General features: G+C 36.5%; 1 protein-coding gene across 2 annotated transcripts in view; it reads left to right on the top strand.

Annotated features, from left to right (window-relative positions):
• Nucleotides 1-22,622, top strand: part of AK5 (adenylate kinase 5) — an 82,483-nt gene that overhangs the window by 28,828 nt on the left and 31,033 nt on the right. For both annotated transcript variants that reach the window (XM_071436480.1, XM_071436481.1), the window contains exons 7-8: nt 10,553-10,643; nt 16,793-16,869. In XM_071436480.1, coding sequence (XP_071292581.1) covers nt 10,553-10,643; nt 16,793-16,869 — 168 coding nt within the window. The remainder of the gene's footprint in view (nt 1-10,552; nt 10,644-16,792; nt 16,870-22,622) is intronic.

Genomic DNA, 22,622 nt, shown 5'->3' with positions numbered 1-22,622 from the left:
TCCTTTGTTTTATGAAGTATTTGTATTTAGTCAGTTCCCCATGTCCCGTGGCATAATTTCAATAGAGAGTAAGCTTTACAAATAATTAGGATCTGCCTCCAAATTATTTTTCTTCTTATTTTAGCAGAGACTACTCTCAAAACTAATAGAATCAAATAGGAGATGACAGTTCTCTGGAAGTTTGGACACTGACTTCCAAAAGCTTCTGGGAACTAGAACACTATCGTGCAAACTATAGGAAATTTTGTTTCCTTGGTAGCAATAATGGCTGTATAAAACATAGTCATTGTTTGAATTACAGTTTCAGAAAACTAATTTTAAAAACTAGCATATCTGAACTGTCTTGAAAACTCTGTAAATCTTGTTGTTGGTTCTATAAATTATCACAAGTCCACTTTTAGATGGAATGAGTATTGATACTTCCTCCTTAACATTTATCATGCCTATTGGAGAGGATGATGACCCTTAGAGTGAAAAAAATAATTTACCTTTGATATAATACTCTCTAAGAGTTACAAGAGCTAATAAGATTTAGGATATGCAAAAGGAGATAATTGTAATTGTATTAGTGATTACTGATTAAAAGATTTTCGGTGGGAACCCATTCAAATTTTTTTTGTTAAAACATATTTTTACTGTCAAATTATCCAAGTAATTTTATTCAAAATTAAAGCAAAAACGTTAGAGAAAGAGAAAGGAACATTCAAAATATTTAGTTTTCTATCTCCCTACAGCTTAAACTACGTGGGAGAGTAGGTACATAAAATCCCCCCAATCCCTTTCATATGCAAAAAAATGGGATGTATTCACACTGTCGTTTTTTCCACTTTAAGTAGTTTCACTGCAAAAGTAAACAAGCCTTCAATTTCTTTAATGTGTTCTTTTAAATTAGAATTCTAAACAAAAAAAAAATGTGCAGTGGAAGATATCTTTAAGCCTTCATAAATGAAGGCCTAAAGATATCCAAATAATCAAAACTAAACATCAAAAATCTTAATAATAAACTTGTTCTATCCCTACAAATTGCTTTTAGAACTTCTTACATTTGCTGAATATGCTATTTTTATCTAGGATAACTAACACAAAAGACTAAGTTCCTGTTTTCCAAGGTCTGTAAGTGCCATGGTCCAGAGCCAATGCCCTTCACTCTGGATCACACGAATGGTTTTAGTAATATTTTTATCAGTAATAAAATTTTAATAATAAAGGCAAACATAAATCACACATTCGTTATCTTAAGGTAAATTAAAAACAACATATGGTTGCTAAATTTTCTAAATAGCTGCTATTTCTAGTCACTGTTTGAGTCCCAGTCATTACTACAACACTGGGGAAGGCTGACAGAGGCAGGCCTTCTATGTACTTTTAGCTGGTTTATATTACAAAGACAAACACTTTAAATGCACTTAATTTTGTAATTTGTTGCCCATGTTTTGCTGGAGTCCCAGCAGAAATTAATGCCACTATGTAGCTGCAAGATTGAACTTATTCTGGCAAAGCAATCAAGGGTTGAAACAGCCAGAACCACCCATCCTAGCACAAGGCAACAAATGGAAAGGTGGCAGCTTCACAGATGCTTCTTTTACCAGGTCACATTGAGAGCAAACAAACAGCCTCAGTGTGAGGAGCAGCACCGTGTCTCACCCAACAGGAAACCAGAGCAGTGGTGACGGAGCTGCCCTGATGGAGAGCAGTAGCCAAGACTATTTTAATACAGATAAAACCCCCAATTATAAAATAATTACTGTTCAGTAAATGTAAACGGGTGGATTCTGGTTTAGAATATCAAAAGCACTAATTTTCTGCATATATTGAAGGAAAAGTCAGTTATAGCAGTTTTTATAGATAATGTTATATGAATACTCAATATAGGTTGCTTAGCTTGCTTTTGCAATAAATTATTTATACTTTAACCATGTATTAATACTAACTGTGGTATTAGACCCCAAGTATTGGAGTTTCAGGCATTCTGTAAAGCACTTAGTTCAAACAAACAGCCAGAAGGAAAGTTGTGAAATTCTAATAAAAGAAAGCTTGCAGAGTCTTCATTTTAATCTTTCTTGGGTCTTTGTTTTCATCTTTCTCCTGCAACACACATGATTGTCACATTACATGCATTTCTTTTCCATATCCCTATCCCTTCTCAAATTAAATTTTCATAGTGAGGGTGATTTTTTTAATTTGTGCTTTCCAATTTTCTGACCAATACATTGGCCATTCTCTGTGCCAAGATGTTTCTTGGACATTTATCGTGCTTTTTAAAATAAATTAATTTTATTAGTTAGGGCTTCCCTAAAATTATATTTCATTCAAGAGCCTCTGGGAAGAAATATTGTCAAAAGCTTTAAAAAAGTTAAACAAATTATGTCAATCAGTTCCACTTCATCCACGTGTTTTATGATATTTAAAAAATGCTTTCAGCCTACATAATCATGTGGGATTTTGTCCTACATTTGTTTCCAAAAAATACATGCTGGATGCAAGAATGTCATATTCCGTGATGACTAAAGCAATCGTTTCTGTCAGTGTCTCCTCAGCTTGCCAGCTTTCATTTATAAATCAAGTAGTCTCCTTTTTGCTCTGAAACAACATGCTCCAATAATTTAGATGTCAAAACAGAACTTTCTGGTACAGAAATTAAAATAGCAGTGGCTCACTTCTTGCTGCAGGAAACAAACTCAAATCCTTCCTGCAGCAGCACAATTGGAAGTTGGCTTTATGAGCCATCCTGAACTCAGACTGACATCTGCTGAATATTATCCTCTTTGATAGGAGTCCTACTTCTAGAGATAAATCTTTTATTTCATGAAAATGTAGTACTTTTTAGCTTGAGATGACCAAGGGAGGGCTTATTATCAAGGATTCCATTACCATTTATGAAGTTTATTAATATAGAGACCCCCAGTGGAAATGCTGCTTATTCTGGGTCAGAATTTAGTTAATACACAGGAACTGTGTAACTGAGAATTAAAATTTATTTTTGTCTTCCAAGGAAAATAGAAAAGTCAAAAATTTTCAAACATTCCAGTTCTTACAGTGTGAAATTCCATTTTAAAAAGCTACAGCTATTGCAGATGAAATTATTTGTCTTGCTAAGGTCCTAGATGACTAAAAATGCCACATTATTTCTTGTCTTAAATGCAGATTTTGCATATGAAACAGCCACATCATCCAATGCTTAAGCCTATGGTTTACCCTATACTTGTTCTTGCAGCTGAGTCATTAGTCCTCGTGCTTGAATAACTGCTAAATTTGCAGTTGAAATTAACTCAGGGCATTTTTTGTTAGGTTTCAGATGGTAGCATTCTTCCTTAGAAAATTGTGATGATACATAGGCAAAAATTATATTTTTGGTAATAATTGTTATCAAGTCATCTAATAATAAAAGACCAGACAACAATATTTTACTATTTTGCTTTCAAAATATCTTCCGAAAAAGCCAACAGGAGAAATGCTATTGATCTTGAAAGGGAAATATTTGGCTATATTTGGCAGCAGCATCAGTGCTTTTCTTTGAAATTAATTGCAAACTGTCAATAGAAGAAAATAGTATTTATAGGAAGAAATGTCTTTTATTTCTGATTTTTCCTATTTTTTGTTTTGTTTTGTTTTCTTATTTGAATTACAGTTGTTGCACATTGGACCTTTTGGGGAAGCCAGGGTCACTGTATATTTATTCAGTGTGCCTGTCTGTGATTTGTACATACTGTGGGAGCTGATGCTAGAAAACTATTTGGTTTTGTTTCAAACAAGAGTGACACAGGAGCTCTATAGGCAGGGGGAAATGTGTATTTTTTAAAAACTTTAATCAGGAAAAGTCTTTCTGCACACAAACATACTGGTTAATGTCATTTAGTTATAGGGCTCATTCTGCCTGAGAGGTGCCATTGCAGTCAAAATTAGCAAAAAAAAAGGTATTGAGGAAAGCATTTATATGAACATATTGGTGATCAGAGCTGTTTCACTGAACTGGGTGCTCTGGGAATGTGAATATTCCAGTATTCATCTCACGGGGTACTGGAAGAAATAAGGGAATTGTTCTGTAGAATCTGATCCTTAACTGGTTTATTCCCAAAGAACAAGGGCACATCCAAGCCTCATGGGAGCTTTCATAGATAAAGGTGGAAGAAAAACTACTGGAAGACAAACATTATTATTGTGAAAAGAAAAAACAAAGGCATCTGGGGAAGAGCTGGGTAATTCTAGATTTTTCTGTAATGTCCCTGAGCTTTATAAAGCAAAGTGACAATTACACCTTTTATTGACTGAGCTTCATGCCTCTTGTTTGTACCTCTCTGCCCTTTGTCTACATTTCAAAATACTGAATTTTACATTACTGCTTCATTGTTGCAGCATCACTCAGCTCTGGTAAATGAGAAAGGCAAGCTAAGGAACAGAGGGCTGTTCAGGCTGTGTGAGGATTTGGACAGCTTCGAGTCATACCTGACTTTCTGTAATCAGTAATGCCTTTCCCCTTCCTTTGGGGTTAGGTGCATTAAGTAAAAAAATCAAACAATTTATTCTAGACCCAGTGGAGGTAGAGAGTAAGATGATTTCTCCCTCAGGCTGAATGTTTTCCTGGGTTCTACAGGAGCAGAGTAAAAATTAATTCATGGAGCATCTCCTAACTCAGACCATAATTAAGTTTTCCATTCAAGCTCTTCAGAAGTGATCTGTCTGCATGCTCAACACCACTGTTCTGTTTCTTTGTAATATCATTTGCCTCTTTAAAAGCAATTTCCTTTAAAAAGTAAATGCATAGTGAAAATAACTCCAACAATGGAATGTATATTTTTTAAAATAAGGAAAAGTGTTTGTACTTCCAAGGTAGAAAAGATCTCTATATGTTCATATACTAAAGCATTTCTTTGATTTCAATTAATCTTCAAAAATAATTAACATAGTTGACTTTACTATGGAAGCTGCTGAACAGATGTAATACATATCAGGGTGAAAGCTTTCAATGATTTCCAAAGTGAATATGCACACAGAGTTTATATGCAGAGATGCTGGCTGTATTTATAGCTTGAAAAGTTCCTACTAGAAGTAACTTATCTGAAAAGTCAGATAACCCAGAGCAAACACATGCAAATCATGTCCTTTTAAATGCTATGTGAAATAATGCATATGCTGCCTAATTTGGTTCTGATACCTGATGATTTCCAAGATAATTATAATGCTTACAGTAGGGGTCATGGTAGTACAGAGAAATAGCTGAAACATTTGAATTGTTTGTTCCTGACTATGTTAAACTGACTTCAGGTTAACAGGTTAGAGATACAAATATGGTGGAGGATAATGCCTACTGGAAGCTCAGAGTCCCTCTAAGGAATGGAGAACATGATGCAAAAATGATTGTGTTAATAAAAGAACAATACATTTGCTTTCCACATAATGGTCACCAGCCTTCCAGATGAATATCCTTATTGGGGAAAAAAAATTAACCAACCAGTGCTCTTGAATATGTGCACAGGCAGAAAGGCTTTGCATCTTAGTGTTATGAAAAATGTATAAGTTCCAAACCCACTCTGTGGCACCATTAGCTTCCCTATTAAGCAAGCAATTGCTTCATCCTCCCAAGTCCATTAATTTTCTGTTACCCTGCCACCAAATTATTGATTTCTCCCCTCACCCCCAATCACATCCAACTGTCCTTGAGTTTGTCTGCTTTCTGCTCTAGAAGGGCCTGTAATTGCACCGTGTCTTTCCCATCATCTCTTGCCACCACACTGCCCGAGGCACTCATTATTATCAGCTGCAAACTGCTGTAAGTCAGGTGTTGCTCAAATGATCACAGCATAAAGACAGCAGTTCTCCCTCTGTCTACCTATCAAAAGCTATTGCTCCACATAAATGTACAAAGACAGGCTATTACTTCTGCTGCTGTTGTTTCTTCAGGTGAGAGTTACCATTTCCTTGCTGTTGTTCTGTTCAATATTCCAAGTTTGGAAGCTGGCTTTGCAGTTTTACTGTGAGGGGAGGGAAACTGCCACAACACCGCCACACTTGTGTGCCATGACACTAAGTTGTTGAGTTTAGGCATGAAATAAGAGAAAAGAATAAAAAAAAAAAACCCCAAGCCTGTGTTTTGTAGTAATTTCATTGTTTATGGACTGCCAAATTAATATAAAAGAGTCTGTGAATAGAAAAATACAAAATTAGTGGCTTAGAATTGCACCTATTTTGAGTACCTGAGTTGGGGATACAGAAAAGCTACCAGCAGTTGCTGCAGAACTGTCAGCTCCACTCAGGGCTGCAGAACATTTACCCCCTTGCTTGTTTACAAGTAGCACTGACAGCAGCAGATCCTTCAATACAAGATCCTTGAGAAACTAATGATACACGTATGAGGACTCTGCAATTATTTATGAATACTCTTTGGAACTCCTGTGCTAAAAAAAGGTGCTTATTTTAGATAACCCAGAGGATTCCTTAGGATTGTAATAATGGTGCCAATATCTCCAGGTCAGTTTTGTTCTAAATTTCTGTCTGATACCAATTTATGACCTATGCTAATTGCATAGTATTTTTTAAATCATTGGTGAGCTCTAGTGTAATTTCGGTTGTAGGTTTTTTTGTGTATGTGGTAAAATACAATATAAAAATTAATACGAGATTTTGGAGTATTTGATGGATAAGAATGAAAATATTAGAAATAAAGGATGGGTTAGAGAGAAATATCTCTCCCCATGTCCTCATTTTGCCATTTTGTGGTGTTTTGAAAGTTTTTTTGGTTTTGTTTAAGTGGATCACTAAAAATACTTTATAATAGTATTATATTATAGTATTTATTATATAACATATTATGTTATACTATTTATAGTATTGTAATAGTTCCCTGAACTCCCAGTCTGCACATTCCAGCCTCATTTCAGTTCCTCTGCTTATTGGTTTTCCTATACAAGTCTTCAACTAATTTTTCTCATCCCCCATCCCAGTGGTTATTATGCTACTTTATATATTTTTCCTCACATGTTTCTTTGCTGTTTTCCCACATTGCTGGTGTTTTTCTTTTGATTTTTCCACTCCCTCTAGAAGTAACTGCACAAGTCAATTGTAATTATTAAGAGAAGCAAACTAGGGATGGAACAGCAATAATGCAGGAATTTCTGTGTGGGTGTCCAAAAATGGTAAAGCAGCACCTATCCCTCAACAGTGTCTCTCACTTCACCTTTTAGTATTACCAAGGGTAAAATAGAACCAGTTCTTATTTGTTTTCAATCCTTCAGGAGCAAATCCCTGCCTAAATCAGGATGAATAATAACAGTGTGTTCCCATCACATTTGTAGCTGCTGAAAATCATTATAACTTCCTCAATCTTATGACTCTCCTTATTTTACTAGGATTGGCAACTTTTCAACCAAAAATACCAACACTTAAGGGACAGTGGTGCAATCTGGCTTTTACCCTAGATACCTCTTAAAAGCATGGGAAAACCATGGTACATGAAGCCATGTTCTTTTTTCTGCGGATAAACCTTTTTTTTTTTATTTAAGAAGAAATTGTTCCTCACTGCAGGTGATAATAGATGGGTAATTTTTCCACTTCCTAAACAACAATTGTGTTTCACCTCCATGAACCTGGTTAATGGATTATGAAGTCCGAAGTGACAGTTCTGGCTATGTAGAGCAATACTGCTACTTCCCTGAATTAGATCCTAGTTTAATTTTATTAATATTTTTCTTTTTAGGAATAATTTTAAATTTTCAAATAATGGGGAATCCATTGCAAATTGTGATAAATTAAGCAGTAAAGACAGTGATGAAAGAATAAATTTTGCTGTTTGCTTCCATTCTGAATTTGTCTCATTTGCTCTTCATTCTTGCATCTTACAATTTTGTCTTCTGGATCTAAAAACTTCTAAAATTTTTCCTTCCCATGGAAAGGTACAGGATAAAGATCATTGTTATAGCCTCTCTGGAAGCCCCTCCAGTTTATCAGCTGTGGGTACTGGCACTGCATCAAGCAACCAGGAGCTTTCACCCCGTGCCAAAAACCACAAGGTTATGTTATGTTTAATTTGCACGTGGCTTATTTTCTTTTCATTGACATTTATCCTGTCCTAAAATAGAGGAAATTTTCATCTACTGTTGTAGATGTTATTTAACTGTTATTTAACTATAAGTTTGCTTGTGGTTTTTTTATGCTTTCTCCATTTCTAACTTTATTTCAAGCTGCACAAACAAGAATTTCCTGCAAGTCTTACTAGCTTTCCTGTACTCCAGTTTGAAAGACTAGTGGCATCTCCCCCTATTTTGGGAATGTTTTAGATAAACCACGTGCAAAAACCAGCTGTTTCATTGGAGGTGAAACAGCCCTGAAGGGGCAGTGCCAGGCTGAATGACACCCTCACCCAAAATTCTAGTTAACTGCACCTTCCTTGATGTTTGTCCCCTGACAGATGTGAGGAAAAAATTCTGCACTTTTTTCTTTAACTTAATACATGGTACTACCAAACCTCCATTTATCATCATGGACTGGTGAGATTTGCAATATTCAATAACTCAGACAATTTTTCTGTGGAGCTCCTTCTGTTGGCTAGGATTTGTTGGGTGCTTATTTAGAAACAATAATCATTTTCTCTCTGCCAGCAGCAACAACCACCTGCATTTCCTAAGGCTATTATTTACAATAGAGAAAATCTAGAAAATATTTTTCATCATTTTTATATAACACCATGCCAGTGACAGGCTCTGCAATTCAACAATGCTCATGTGAAAATGAGATACATTTTCCAGATAACTCATCATTAAGCCAGTCATCGTTTACTTAAAAAAACAAAACCAAGTACAACCCCCCAGTATTCTTTAGGAAGGTTTGTGAAACCTTTCAGAGGTTTTGATTGGTTTCCAAATGGGATGCTCTTATCCACTGAGGTCCTCCCTAATCTTTTCCTGCCCCAACAAAACAGAGACAGCATAAAACAAAAACACCATTAGTGCCTCATGGAGGGACATGCCATAAAGTAAGGTCAGACCTCAAACCCCTTTGGCCCCACAGGGAAGAAACACTTTGCTTCTTCCTGCATCACTGGTAAAGAATATAACAATGCAGACAACAATACAGTTAATGTTTAATAAAGTTACACCTCTATAAAACATAAGCCTTGACTATAATTAAACTGAGACATCCCTTAAGATACCCCCAGATGACTTAGTTGCAAAGAGCTATGTATTGAACAAGTAGGGATTTGTTTTCAGTAAGGAAAGCAACCTTTGGATTTAGACAGGTTCTGCTAAAAATACAAGTTTTACTGCTGTTTGTTCTGTGTGACTAGGGTTGTTTGAGTACCGTTTCTCTTTTATTCAAGCCTCCACTAATTACCAAAGGATTTAATTTTAAAATATTTAGCATTTCAGTGAAGTACAGAACTCACAAGGTTACTTAGTTTCTTTCAAAAATAATTTTTCCATGGAAGCTACCTTGCCTTCCTGTGGCTCAGGGTATTACAATTCTCATTTTGTGAGGGGAATACTGAATCTATGTGCAAGCTTCAAATAATTGGTTTTCTTTGGGTGACAATATAAGTTTTCATTACAAAGCCCAGACTTTTCAGAATGCTGAAGCACAGCTGGTGTTCTTTGAATAGGAAAGTTGGTGTTTCAAATTATTGGAACCTTTAGAAGATTCTGAGACTGATCATGTGTTTTTTCATGGTGAACTGGATTATTCAGAGGAATGCTATTAATAAGAAAGCAAGTCTGTTGTCTCTTCAAGTGTGGTGGGACCTACACAATAATGATCAGACACAACCTGATTGCAATTTACTGGGTTTTATGCATACACATACCCACAAAGATGATATATGTCTTCCTTAGCATACGTTAGGAGCACTCTTTTCCTATCAACAAGGACATTCCAAAGCTGCTCCTTGTGTATTGATAGTGAATTGCCCAAAACTTTTATTTTATTAACAGCTGTTATAGTAACAGCTTTATTTAAGAGCTATTCTTCCACAAGCCTTGTTTTTGACACAAATTAAAGTGTAATCCCTCTAACAGGTAAACACAAACAAATTTCTGCTTTAGATTTTTTTTAAGTGCTTTGAGTTGTGGCAAATACTAAATGGCAGAAGAATTTCTCAAGATTAGACAAATGTCTGCCCAGACAGATGGTGACTGCTGCAGGATGAACTTCTGAGTGGTCTTCAGGTCAGACCCTCAAACTCCATTTCTAGAACCTGTCAGAAAACTCCATATATTGATATTTATAGTAGGATAATCTATCTGAATATGTGATGATCTAAATAAATAAAAATTCATAAATACAATAAGGAAAATCACAAACCCACTGTTAAGCATGTCACTGTAGCAGAACTTCCCCACTGCCGCTGTCACCTGGCCATAAAAAGAAACCTGTCAGACAGAGCCTAGAAAAAACTTTACAAAATTAAAGTCAACATTTAAATGATTCATACCTAAAGCAATGGACTGCACACATTAAAATAGAAAGGCTCCTATCAGGAAGGCTTGGGGTGAGAAGTCACAGTAGATGTTGATGTTCAGCCAAGTAGTAAGCAGTGCCTGATTGCCAACTTTTTTCTTTTTTTTAGTTTGACGCAGACAGAGATGAAGAAGAAGTGTTCTCTGACATAAGTTCTGCAGTTGACAATAAACTATTTGCAAACAAAGAGACTGCAGCAGGTGAGTTAATGTAAGATTTAAAGAACCATATTTATTGTACTGCATTTGACATTGGGATGCCTCCTTCATATTCTTCAAGTTTGGATGTGGGTACTGTAGCAGTCTTGACCGACCTCAAACATTTGCACAATCGGGGACAAAAATCTCTTTATATTTGGAAACTTCATATAGCTTATCCAACAACTTGTTTGTCTATCAGTTAGCCTTGAAATACTGTGGCAAGTCCACTAAGCTATACTATTAATACAAAAATCATGTAAGTTTTCAATTTCAGTTGTTAGCTGTTTCAGTTCCAGTGATACCTTGGTGTTCACCAGAAAATCAGTCCTGTGAGATTAATGATCATACTTCCTCCCTAATAATTGGTGTGTGAATATAAGTCAAGTGTTTGGGGATTTCATTTATTTGTTTATTTATTATTTATGCTTACTGAGGCTTGAATATCTTCAAAGTAAAGCCTTTGAGAGACAAAGGACTGCAAAAGAATTGAAGCTAAAAATCAAAGCACTGAAAATATGTAACGTCTGTCAGAAATGTTTTGCTTGAGGGCAGCAGAGGAGTGTTCCTTGGTAACTTCACAACTTCTTCCTTTTACAGTGGCATCCCTGGCTGTTTTTCAAATCAACTCCTAGGGTTACATATGTAGATGATGTCATAAATGCCTTCTGAACCAGCACACAAAAAGAAATTTTGGATAATGTTCTAAATGAGATAAAGATGAAGTACCGAGGTGGGGAGGGTGAGGGCAGTGAATGCAAGGGGAGCTGGGGTTGGGGACAATGATGAGAATTATAAGAAGTGCAGCAGCTAAAAAGCCCACAGGATTCTAGTGGTCACCCTTCAGATAAGAGGCACAAGAATAAAGATGACTTTCTTTCTCTGTTAGATGGCACACTTATTTATTTTGTGCTTAGCCTTATTCATAGAGGCAACAGGTTGATCACAAACCTAAAATCGCATTCCCATTGTACAACATTGTGTCATAGGGAATCCATTGCCTCTGGATTCCCTAAATGATTTAAATTCTTGACAGGAGGAAGAGGAAAGAAGGGTCATAAAGGTGCAAGCTCTGACAAACAGCTTGACAAGAGCTAAGCATTTTGCACAAACTGTTTGTGATTCTGGATGAGTTCCAGTCAGTTCCTCGAAAGTCTGATCTATTTAATAAATCCCTCACCAAAATAATTGGGTAGCCATGAGCAGATGCCATGCCACATTCACCTAATTAGTGCCTACTTTGAGCACTGATAATAATAAGGAGATTTGAGGGTTCTATGAATGTTTTTATGAGATCAGGTGTTTAATTTCCAGATGTTGCAATTCCAGCACGTCTTGATCTCACTTCTTGTCTTCTAATCTTATTAGTTATATTGCAGTATACTGTAGTTCCTTGTAGCAAACATAAACATAGTATTTCTAATATTTTCATGCCTCCACATCAATCTAATTCATGTTATACCTGTAAAATCCAGTTGTAATCAACTTTGTAACAATATGTACCAAAAGAAAAAAAGTAAAATGTTTATAGATGAAAATACAATTTTCTCATTGTTGCCTTCTACAACATATTAAGACCGTTGCCAAGAGCAACAACCTGTCATGAAACTCAACAGTGTAAGGTTGCAATAAAATTTGTATTAGAAGCATCTTACAGAGAGGAAAATTAAAATGTAATCATTCTAATGCTAATCAGTGCTTCAACAAATTATTTCTATAATATTCCACTTGAAATTTATCTTCTAAGCATTTGTCTTGCCCAAATGCTTATATGCAATATGTATTAATTGAGTTATTACATGGTGCTTCAGAGCATGTTCCATAACATAAAAAGACACATTTATTTTATTCAGTTTAAACTTGTTATTGAGAGAAGCAGTATGTTTCATGGGATAGGCTTAGATTGCTTTTATGACAGTCAGTGCTGAACTGTGTGAATACTATCATTGTTAAAATATGAGTATGGGCATATTTGAGCCAATGAACCATACTGAATAGAAGTGCTAGCAGGATTCAAAATAAGTAATGTATTTAAGCAAAGATTGGAAATTCATTAGCTGATTTGCTAAACACAAATGGTCCAAGGAGCAGACTTAATTAATTTGCATGATGGGTCATAGCTACCTTGTGATGGGAAGTGAAGTCAACTGCAGATAAATTTAGACAGATCAGTACAGTCTATTTTCATTGTATAAATTAATTTAGTGAACTGTGAAAAAGCAATGCTTGACATTTGCATTCGTGACAACTTAAGGATGAACAAATTTTCAGAGAAAGTGCCATGAACCCAGGCTTAAAACACTGAAGTGTTTTATTGGACCAGAGACTTTATAGCCATGATCCCCTGGGCTTTGGGCTGCATCTCTGTGGTAGGAATTACACACCTGCCTATGACAGCCACACTCTCTCAGCTTTCCATGATCAATATTGTGCAATTCAGCTTAGGAGCAACAAACATTATGGAAAATACAGCATAAAACATGAAATACAGCTTCATGGTGAAGGAAGTGACTGAGCACAGCCATGCACCCCTCTGTCCCTGACTGTCAGGCTTGGCAGGGGTAGCACCTGTCAGCACATCCTTGTACAACTGCAGCCACCTTTAATTAACCTTGTCCTCTGTGCTGTGTCACTGGATCCTCTTGGATTCCTCACAAGACAAGTTTTTATGAAAGACACCTTCAGTGTCAAGACATAAAACATGGCAAAAAAAGGGATTGCATTTCAGCCTGTTCCTCCCCAGAGACCTGATGATTCAGTTAATGGGGATTTAATAAAAACTTTCAACTGCCTTATTTTTAAATTGTGCAGTACTGCACTTAATAAAATCCTCTCTTTTTTCCTCTAAGGAAAACACAGGGCACATGAAAGTGACCAGGTGTCCCTTTCCTTAACTTTATTCAAGCAATCAAGGAAACATATTTTAAGCCCTAAGGGTACCTTTTCAGATCACATGCTGGCAAGTTATTTCTCCATGGCAGTTGAACTTTCATGGGCTTTCTTAAATTTTTAACTTGAATTTCCCCTTTTGCAATTGATAAAGTTACTCAGATCACTTCCTAAAGGTTCATAAAAGCACAGGAGGGCTCCAAGGTTACCCAAGAGCTTATTTGAGCCAAGAGATTATTTGGTGGAAGGGGACACCCTTTTGAAGGAATTAAGACAAATCAGACTGTAAGCCTTTCCTCCTAATAGACAAGTGTGAATTGTTTTTATAGCCTAGTTCTCATGGTACCAACTTAGCAAAAGAAAAACAATGCAACTTGCTCAGAAAAGGCAATAAAAGTTATTTATGATCAACTGTTTTGTTGTCAGACATGAGATGTGCAGCCTGCAGTCTCAGTGAAAGTAGCAGGGCATGTTTGCTTCCAAACTCTTTTCCTTAAGATGACATTGTGCATTTCACCTTTGAGAGATAAACGTTGCCACAGGTTTTATGAAAAATGTTGCTGATTTAAACTCACATTTAGAAAACCTGAGCCAAGTTTTGAATTCTGCACTTTCCAAGGCTCTCCTTTTGGCTTTAGCCTTGTCTGGAGACCTGCCTAGAGCAGGATTCCCGACTGCCAGTACCTTGCCAAGGGGCTCCCTGCTGTGCCTCTGCTGCCTGCCTACAAGCCATAGTTAGTGAGCTCCTTGTTCTCCCCTGCAAGACCTGTTGAGGAAGATTTAGTCCAACCTTAGCAAAATATGCTCCCTCCAACAATGAACTGAGCTGGAGCATAGCAAACTACTTATGCTGCACCAGGGATATCGCAAGAACTCTGATATGTCCCTTAATTACTTTATCTTGTCTTGGGAGTAGCCATTTGCTTCAATTCATTTCTCATGGGTTTGTCTTTAGGCAATTTGAGAAGGGTAAAGAAGTCTGAGCATTGTTCAGTGATAGATGGTTATGGGGTTTGTTAGTTTTCATTAAAGCATGAAAGAAAAGACTGATTTTCAATTTTTCTTGAATATAACCTAGGAAGAAGCTATGCTTTTCCGAGGACACCAGTATTCTAATTCAAGGGAAAAAGGCTTTAAGATGCTTGACCATATTAAAATTGTATAACCATTATGGCTTTTATCACTTAATATACATTATGCATGAGTATTCATTTTCAGCCTGACCTTTACATTTAAGTTTGCAGCACCATATTTCATACTAATGTTTCTAGCTAAGAATATATACTGCTCTTGGTAGTTAAGTGACAGTTAATCAAGTGCCTTTAATAAAGTGCCAACAAGTGCCTTTAGCAGTGATTGATGTGTCAGAGTAGGCCAGTGCCAGTGACAACTGAGACTTAGTTAAATTATATTATCAACAATGACACGGTATTAAGAGTGAGATGTCAGCTGTGTAAGATAAATCAAAAAATTAAGATTCTTTCAGCAGCTGGAAATCTATTTCCTTGCATATATCTTTCAGAGAAAGTTATTTTCAAAAGACCATGAAGTGTACATGCCAGAAAACATGCTGTGTGTGTACATGTGACACTGCCATACCAGGAGTATAATTCCTTTCTGTAATTTCTCTGTAGCAATCTGAAAAACTATACATGAGCATTGGGGGTTGGGGCAGGGGAGTGAGGAACCAAAACAAAAGCACCATCAGATGGTAGATGCAGGTCTTTCCCTGGTTTCTCTTAGGTAGTCCAGAAAGTTAAATTGAAGATTAATTTGGCAGTTATTGTGATAAGGATTGCGAACTAAGACACCCTGGAATCGTCATTTGTACCATGCAGTTACAGTTTTTGGTCATCATGACATCCAGCTCCTCTCCTCTATTCTCTCTGTCAGCGATATTTACTTCACCACCCACATAGATTATTACTATGCAAACTTCTAAAGCAAACAAACCCAGATAATATATAAATGCATCTGGCACAAATTGAACTGCAAAATCTGTTATTGATAGTGCTTGTTACAGCAAGCCACCCATACAAACAACTCTAATGGTGAGAAAACAACCCCAGGTCAGCAATAGGCTTAAAATTATGTACCCTCAGTGCCAGTGCTTGCAGGAACAAGAGACACCTGTAACCCAGGAAGGAGGAGTTGTTTTCTTCATCAGGGATCTTGTTTCACTGAGGACATGAGGAGACAAAACAAAACACAGCTGACACTTTCCCTGGTGTTACCTGTTGCTGCCCACATGATGTGAGTGGTTGGATTCATCTGTGGCTAGGTGGTTATAATTTTTAGGTTTCTGTGTATCATTACAATATTTTTGTTATTCTCATTTTACTAATGCTGTGAAAGTGACTTCTATAGTCTCATGCCTATTGACAGTTTTATGCGTTTAGAATATATGCAGTATTTGGTTTAGAGCTGCACCATCTGGAGGACTCAGGAGAACATTTCCTTCTTTATTGCCCAGGACTGAGATAATCTGAATGGGTGACAGTGCCAGAATATGATGACCATGTTACAGCCTCCCTATGTTTATATAGAAACATTATTGGTGGTTTATCCTCCCATTGTGGTTTAGCAATGACTCCTCCCCTACATGGCTTCTTGAAATATCAAGCTCAGTTTCTGTTGTCCTGCACCTTCAGCAGTTCAGCTGAAGCTAAACTGTAAAGCTCAGCCAAGTCAAGGCTTCTCAGCAATTGGATTTTGTCATCCCAAGTGCAAGAGACTGCATTCTTCCTGGTCCTGCCACAGGAAGATGACAAGGAGAAGGGGCAGAGCCATACAGACTCCTTGGGAAGGGGTAGAAGAGAATGGAAATGGAGACAATTGCTGCTGGAAGCGTGCTGCTTTGGTCCCCTATCCACACCACTCAAGGACCCTTATCTGCTAATCAGAAATCAGCATTTCCTTTCTCTTTCTTAAACTGGTTTGTATTCTCCCTTGAGTGTGGAAATTTAAAACTGCAAGTCATGGCATGCAGAACACCCTGCCCAATAAATATGCAATCAAGCTAAAACAATTCACCATTTAGCACAGCCCTTCCTTATTAAGATCTGCAGTAACTTTTATGGATATTTTGAAGGCTTTGCTAATGAAATACCATTCACCTGGGCACTCCAGCAAACCTGAATGGTTGGTTCTTTGGATCACAGTTTTTGCACAGATACAGACAATTGGAAATATTATAGTGTTCTACCACATTAAGTGAAAGTTTTCAATCCATTTCTGAATTCTAATTTTCTTTCCTATTTTAGGGCGAAATGAACTTGATTGCAGTCTGATTATGGATTCTGGAGATGCTGTTTATACAGAATTTGACTTTGAAGATCAGGTAATTTTCTGTACATATGGCTTCTCTCTAGACAGTTTTTTAGTTTATGTATATACTGTGCTATAACATTTGTCTAAACAAGGTGATGGCATTTTAAGGATAGGGCAAATGGATTCTTAAGTGCAACATAAGTAAATTCATGATGCACAGATGTTGCTTTCTGGTTAGGAAAAAAGAATTAATATTATTATATTATTAAGACCCTGTATCTTCTATTACTGTGCATTGCTGAGTTTCCTCCATAAATTTTAAAACGTTGGCAAATGTGACAAATAGAATTGCTAAAATGCACTGTAAGTCTGCTGTATATTTAAGAAGTAAAACTTTTCCAAAGAGCAGTATGAAATTAGAAGTGTGAAATATAACTACAGCCAAATCAAACGTTCTCCCTATGAAGAAATGTTTTTAAGAATAAAAAACAACAAAGCCTTACAGTATGTTGAAATCAGCCTTTCTACTGAACCTGTCCAATCCACATCTAAAAACTAAATTTTGATACGAGTTTTCTTTCTATATAGGAAGAATCCTGGGTGGGGGGGAAGTTATGTATATCTTTCCCCTATAATATTCACATCCACACTGGTAAGGTCACATCTGGAGTACTGTTCAGTTCTGGATTTATTAATATAGGATATGGAGATACTTAAAAGAATCCAGCAAAGGACCACTAAGATAATTAAGGGACTGGGCCACCGCTCTTACAAGGAAGGGCTGAGAGGCCTGACTGTTCAGTCTGGGAAAGAGAAGGCTCAGGGGCACCTCATCAAAATGTACAGAAGTCTGAAGGGAGGATGCAGAGGAAATGGATCCAGGCATTTTCTGTTGCGCAGTGACTGGACAAGAGGCAATGGGCACAAACTGAAGCATGGGAGGTTCCTGAGGTTTGGATGCTGTACTAAGAATAAGGGTTGTGTGCTTGTTACTGTGCTGTGGATAAGCATTTAAGAGAATGACTTAGAATTTAAAAAAAAAACCAAACCAAAAAACCATCTGTCTATCACACCACCATACTTAAGGGTGGTGGTTTCGTATGTTTTGCTTCCTGTCTTCCACTTTTGAATGACTTTGCTTGTATTTTCCTCATGAATACCACAAACATCTCTCTAGACTTGTAAGCAGCTTGGCACAGAATGCTAATTTGTGTTTCTGTTGTCATTCAACAAAATGCAGTTGCAAATGTTCTCACCTCTTTTCTCATTACTTGCAAAAGATATCTTTTCTTGTGATGTTTCAAAGCTAGTGACAAAATGAGGGCCAACAAAACTGAATTTTCATTATGATTGGATCATTCATTGATTTTCTTTCACAGTATTCAATGCAACACTTTATCCTCACCTGGAAAATATTATATGTTCTAGCTCCATTCATTTATTTTAATTTTTAGATCCTTTTACTGTTCTTTTTGGCTCAGTTATTTCAGCTTGGCTGTTTTTCAAGAAGGCAGCTTGTCTCTGTCTTCACATCCCTTTTTAAATCCCATTCTTTCATAAACCCTTCTTAAAATGTTCTATGTCCAGGAAACTTCTAAATTTCCCATCATCTTTGTACTACACTTTATTATTTAGGGGTTTAGGCCTATAAAGCAGAATCTGTATTTATATTATGTTTGGCTATTTGGATGTTAAATTTTGCATTTTAATGACGTTTAAAATAGGTTCTTTGGGAAGAGTACATACACTAAAGAAATCATACTCTTGGTTCATAATGTTTACATAATATTCACAAGTTTTATAGTTACAAAATAAAATAAAATTAATGGAAATGTGAAAATTATACTGATATCATAATAATTTCAAACTATATAGTTCACTGATGATACATTACACCATCCATAAAAGCACTGCAGTTTTGAATGCATGCGATTCTCACATGAGCTTGAACAAGGCTATGATGGGACCTTATTGCTTTTCTCAATGGCAAATATTCCTTCTGCCAGAATATTGCAGTTAGCTTTTCTCATTATTTTGTTAAACTAACACATTGCCACTCTGGCAAGAGTGCAGTACTGTTAACAAAGAAGGAGAAATGAAGCTGAAACAGTGCTAAAAGCCCATCAATCAGGGACAGCTATATAAATATGAAGTGGCTGACACTAACTGACTTTAAGTGCAAGTTGGTATCTTGATACTTTTTTGCAACATTAAAAAAAATAAATATTTCTATTACTAATAAATAAATGTACACACAGTTTATATGAAATGCCTTGTACAAATATAAAGAAAATATACAGGAGAAAGCAATTGCAACCAATTTGAAATTGTGGAAGCAAGTATCATATACAGAAGCAAAAAAGGGAGTGGAGATTACCATGAAGTCATAATACCATCTAGCTGCCTGGTCTGAAAAACCAAATGAGAAATTACTCTCAGGATGGAAAGATCAATAACTAAATTCAGGAGTGAGGAACTGCTCACATTCAAAACTTGAGCTCATTTTGACTGTGGCAGTGATTTAATCCTCCAGTGATTTACCACATGCTGTTTACGAATTGTGTGAAGCATCAACAACCTTTACTCAGAGAATCTCAAGTGGAAAAAGAATGTGTGTCTGGATACAAATGTGTCATGCAGTGATGTTATTGCATAGGAAATCTGTCATGAGAATGTGGGGGCTAAGAAGGCTGGTTTCCAAGCAACCTTACACAGCTGAGCTGCTAAAAATGGCTGAATTTTAGGGGAACATCTTGGTAGTCACTGAACAAGGGGAGTTGGGGGTCACACAGAAGACAAAGCCACAGCTGGCAATGGGTGCCTTGGTGCAGCTGAAATGGACTTACACAGATACTTTTGCATTTTCTCATTCTTGGAATGAGCCAGGAAAATCTCCAGTGTAAACTAAACCAAAAAAGTATCGGAGTTGTTCAGATGTACAGATGTTAGTTCTTCCAGAATAATGTCTCCTACTGGTAGGCAGGAGCAAGGAGATGGAGTGGTGTGGTTCCAGGCACTGATGGAGTGCTTGGCTCATGTAGGAGTGCCAAGTGCTCCCAGAAACACCTGATAACTCTCCTTGAGACAGTGCAAAGCAACACTAGTCCAAATTAACATCTGGCTTTTCTGGAAGAGTATGCAGGGGAAATTGAATTTAAAACAACTCAGAGAAAGCTAGAGCTTTGAATTGTACGTGTGATAAATGATGGTTCAATTAACTTTATGTAACTAAATTAAAAGTGAGCTGATTGTTTTCTACTGGCTATGCATGAAGAGTTCAAGAACTAGAACACTTGTAATCACTAAGTCCCTACAGCACTGAAAAGCAGGAGGGAAATACCCTTAAAAAAAAATTAAAACCCATTTTTTTCTCCAAATCATTAATAACTGTTTTTCTGGTTTTGTCTCAGATCTGTGAGATCCTGTATTATAAAAGGAATAATATAATATATATATATATTTAGAATTACCTAGAAATACATTCTAAGTATTAAGTAAAGAAATGAAAGAGATAGTACCTCTCATTGAGAATGACTTATGGAAGAACCAAACCAAGGTTCTTGTTTTAGCAATCTCTACAGCCTTTTCTGGAATAATGATTACACTACTCATGACTTGATTGGATAACATAAAAGCAAGGTAACATGGCTAGTTTCAGATATTTGAACCCATATTAAGACTTCAGGAATATATTTTGGGCCAGGAATTTTTGAGTGCTGCAACTTTAAAGAGTATTCTCAATTTGCAGAACTTGCTGTGGTGACTAGTGTCCGGTTTAATGAGGATGGTTCTTTGCTGCTGGAATAGGTTTTTATGCTCACTGTGTTCATTTATACTTGCCATTCAATTTCTCAACTTTGCCAGAGAGACTACCAATGTAATGCCCTTGTTTCTAGAGACCAGAAAGTTTTTATTTTTAACAATTAGATTTTTATTAGAAACCTACTGTTTGTTTTATTTCAAGTGCATTCAGGCAAAAGGGAGTACTGAAGAATTGGCATCAGTGAATCCTATCAAAGAGTTCCAGAAGAAGAGAGCTTTCAATTATTTTGTCATGAAAACAAGCCTTTCAGGAGAACCTTAACTAGCCTGATGAATATTTAGAGTAATTAAAGAAAAAGTTAAAACACACTGTCAGGCAACTGGAGAATGGATACAATCTTGTACAAGTGCTACAGAACTTTAGAATTTGGGAAATGTGAAAATCAGGTCAACTTCAAGTAAAATCCTCAAAAATATATTTAGCCTCTAGTAATATTTGGAACAGGAAGTCACAAATTTCATAGAATGGTTTGGGTTGGAAGGGATGTCAAAGATCATTCAGTTCCAGCTTCCCTGCCATGGGCAGGACCACCTTCCACTAGGCCAGGTTGCTCAGAGACTGACTCACCCTGGCCTTGAATGCTTCCAGAGATGAGACATCCACAGTTTCTGTGGACAACGTGTTCCAGTGCCTCACCACCCTCACATCTACAAAACATGGAAACGCATTTTTGTGCCTTTCAGGGAGTTACCAGTTCTTAACTGAGAGATTTCCATGCCCTTGCAGTGTCATGCTGCATTTACTGATTCAATTAGATAAATGCAATTAGATAAATGCTATAGTGCAAAGAAAAGATTGTCTTTTTTTTTTTTTGACCCCCCTGCAAATGTATCAAAGACCTAGGAAAGGTAGATTTAAAAAAAAAACCAAAATGTTTTCTGTTCAGTAATGACAAGCAATCAACTCAATGAAATAAATTGAATAACCCAATCTTTGCTGCAAATTCAGAATGTTTTATAATTAGAAATGTGACAGCTCACTTGAAAAATTCACAAGCAAAACCAAAATCAAGTGGAGGAAAAAAGCTCTGAAAGACACTTACTCATTCTAACAAGAGGAAAAGAGGAAACAGGCTCTCAATTAGAAGTTTTTGCCATGTAGTTACAATTCATTTTGCAGCTTGGTGTAGTTTCCTGTCCAAAGCACTGAGGAATCCAGGCTTTAGGAGAGCAGGAGAAAAGCTTTTAGTGAACTGATGCAAAACAGACTCCACTGCTACCAAGACTATAATAATATTTCCAGCCTGACTGATTAGCATAGCTTGAAACTTAAATATTCAAGAGACATAATGAAAAGTTCCTGAGAGTCTTTTCAATGCAGAGGCAGAACACAAATATTAATAAAACTGTTGGGCTTGAGCAAAGTAAAAGCCTCATTTAACTAAAGCTCTGTGGATTAAACCAAAGACCATTTTCATCCATTTACTGTGTTTCCTATCAGTTGTCACTTTGTTTTGACTCCCTTTTCCCTACTCTGAAGATTCAGTCCAAATAGTTTATTTAACCCTTCAGACACAATACTTTGGGGTTAGGATTACAATACTACAGAGGGCAAACTGCACACCTTCATTAGCAGGAGAAATTTTCATTCAGACTTTCAAAAATCAGATAAACATTAATTAAATTCTTCAAGGAGTCAGATTAGAATGTCATATATTAATCATGTGCTTTCTTTTTACTTGAGAACATAAGGAACTTCTGGTGTAACAGTGGTTTTATTCATATATGCTGTGCAGCATTAAACATTACAGGTCTTAGTAAAATGACCAGGGCTTTTAATGCTGAACATATCTGCAGTGTCCATTTCTCTTTTGCTGATAGAAAGTGGTATCAATTTGAATTACAGATTCTGGTTATACAGAGAAACTGATTAAAACAGGAATATGGGACAGAAAAGAAAATGAGAGGATACTCAGAGAATGGTTGTAAAACTCTGTTCTCTCAACACTTGTTTTTTGTCAAAGGTGGAGTCCAATCTAGTTTAAGGATATCTGCAAAAAG

Source organism: Agelaius tricolor, unplaced genomic scaffold (genome assembly GCF_023055355.1).
Source record: "Agelaius tricolor isolate 1412-34295 unplaced genomic scaffold, bAgeTri1.0.p SCAF_11, whole genome shotgun sequence".
Taxonomy (NCBI): Eukaryota; Metazoa; Chordata; class Aves; order Passeriformes; family Icteridae; genus Agelaius; species Agelaius tricolor.
Note: the sequence above shows the minus strand (reverse complement) of the source record. Positions and strands in the feature narration are given on the sequence as shown.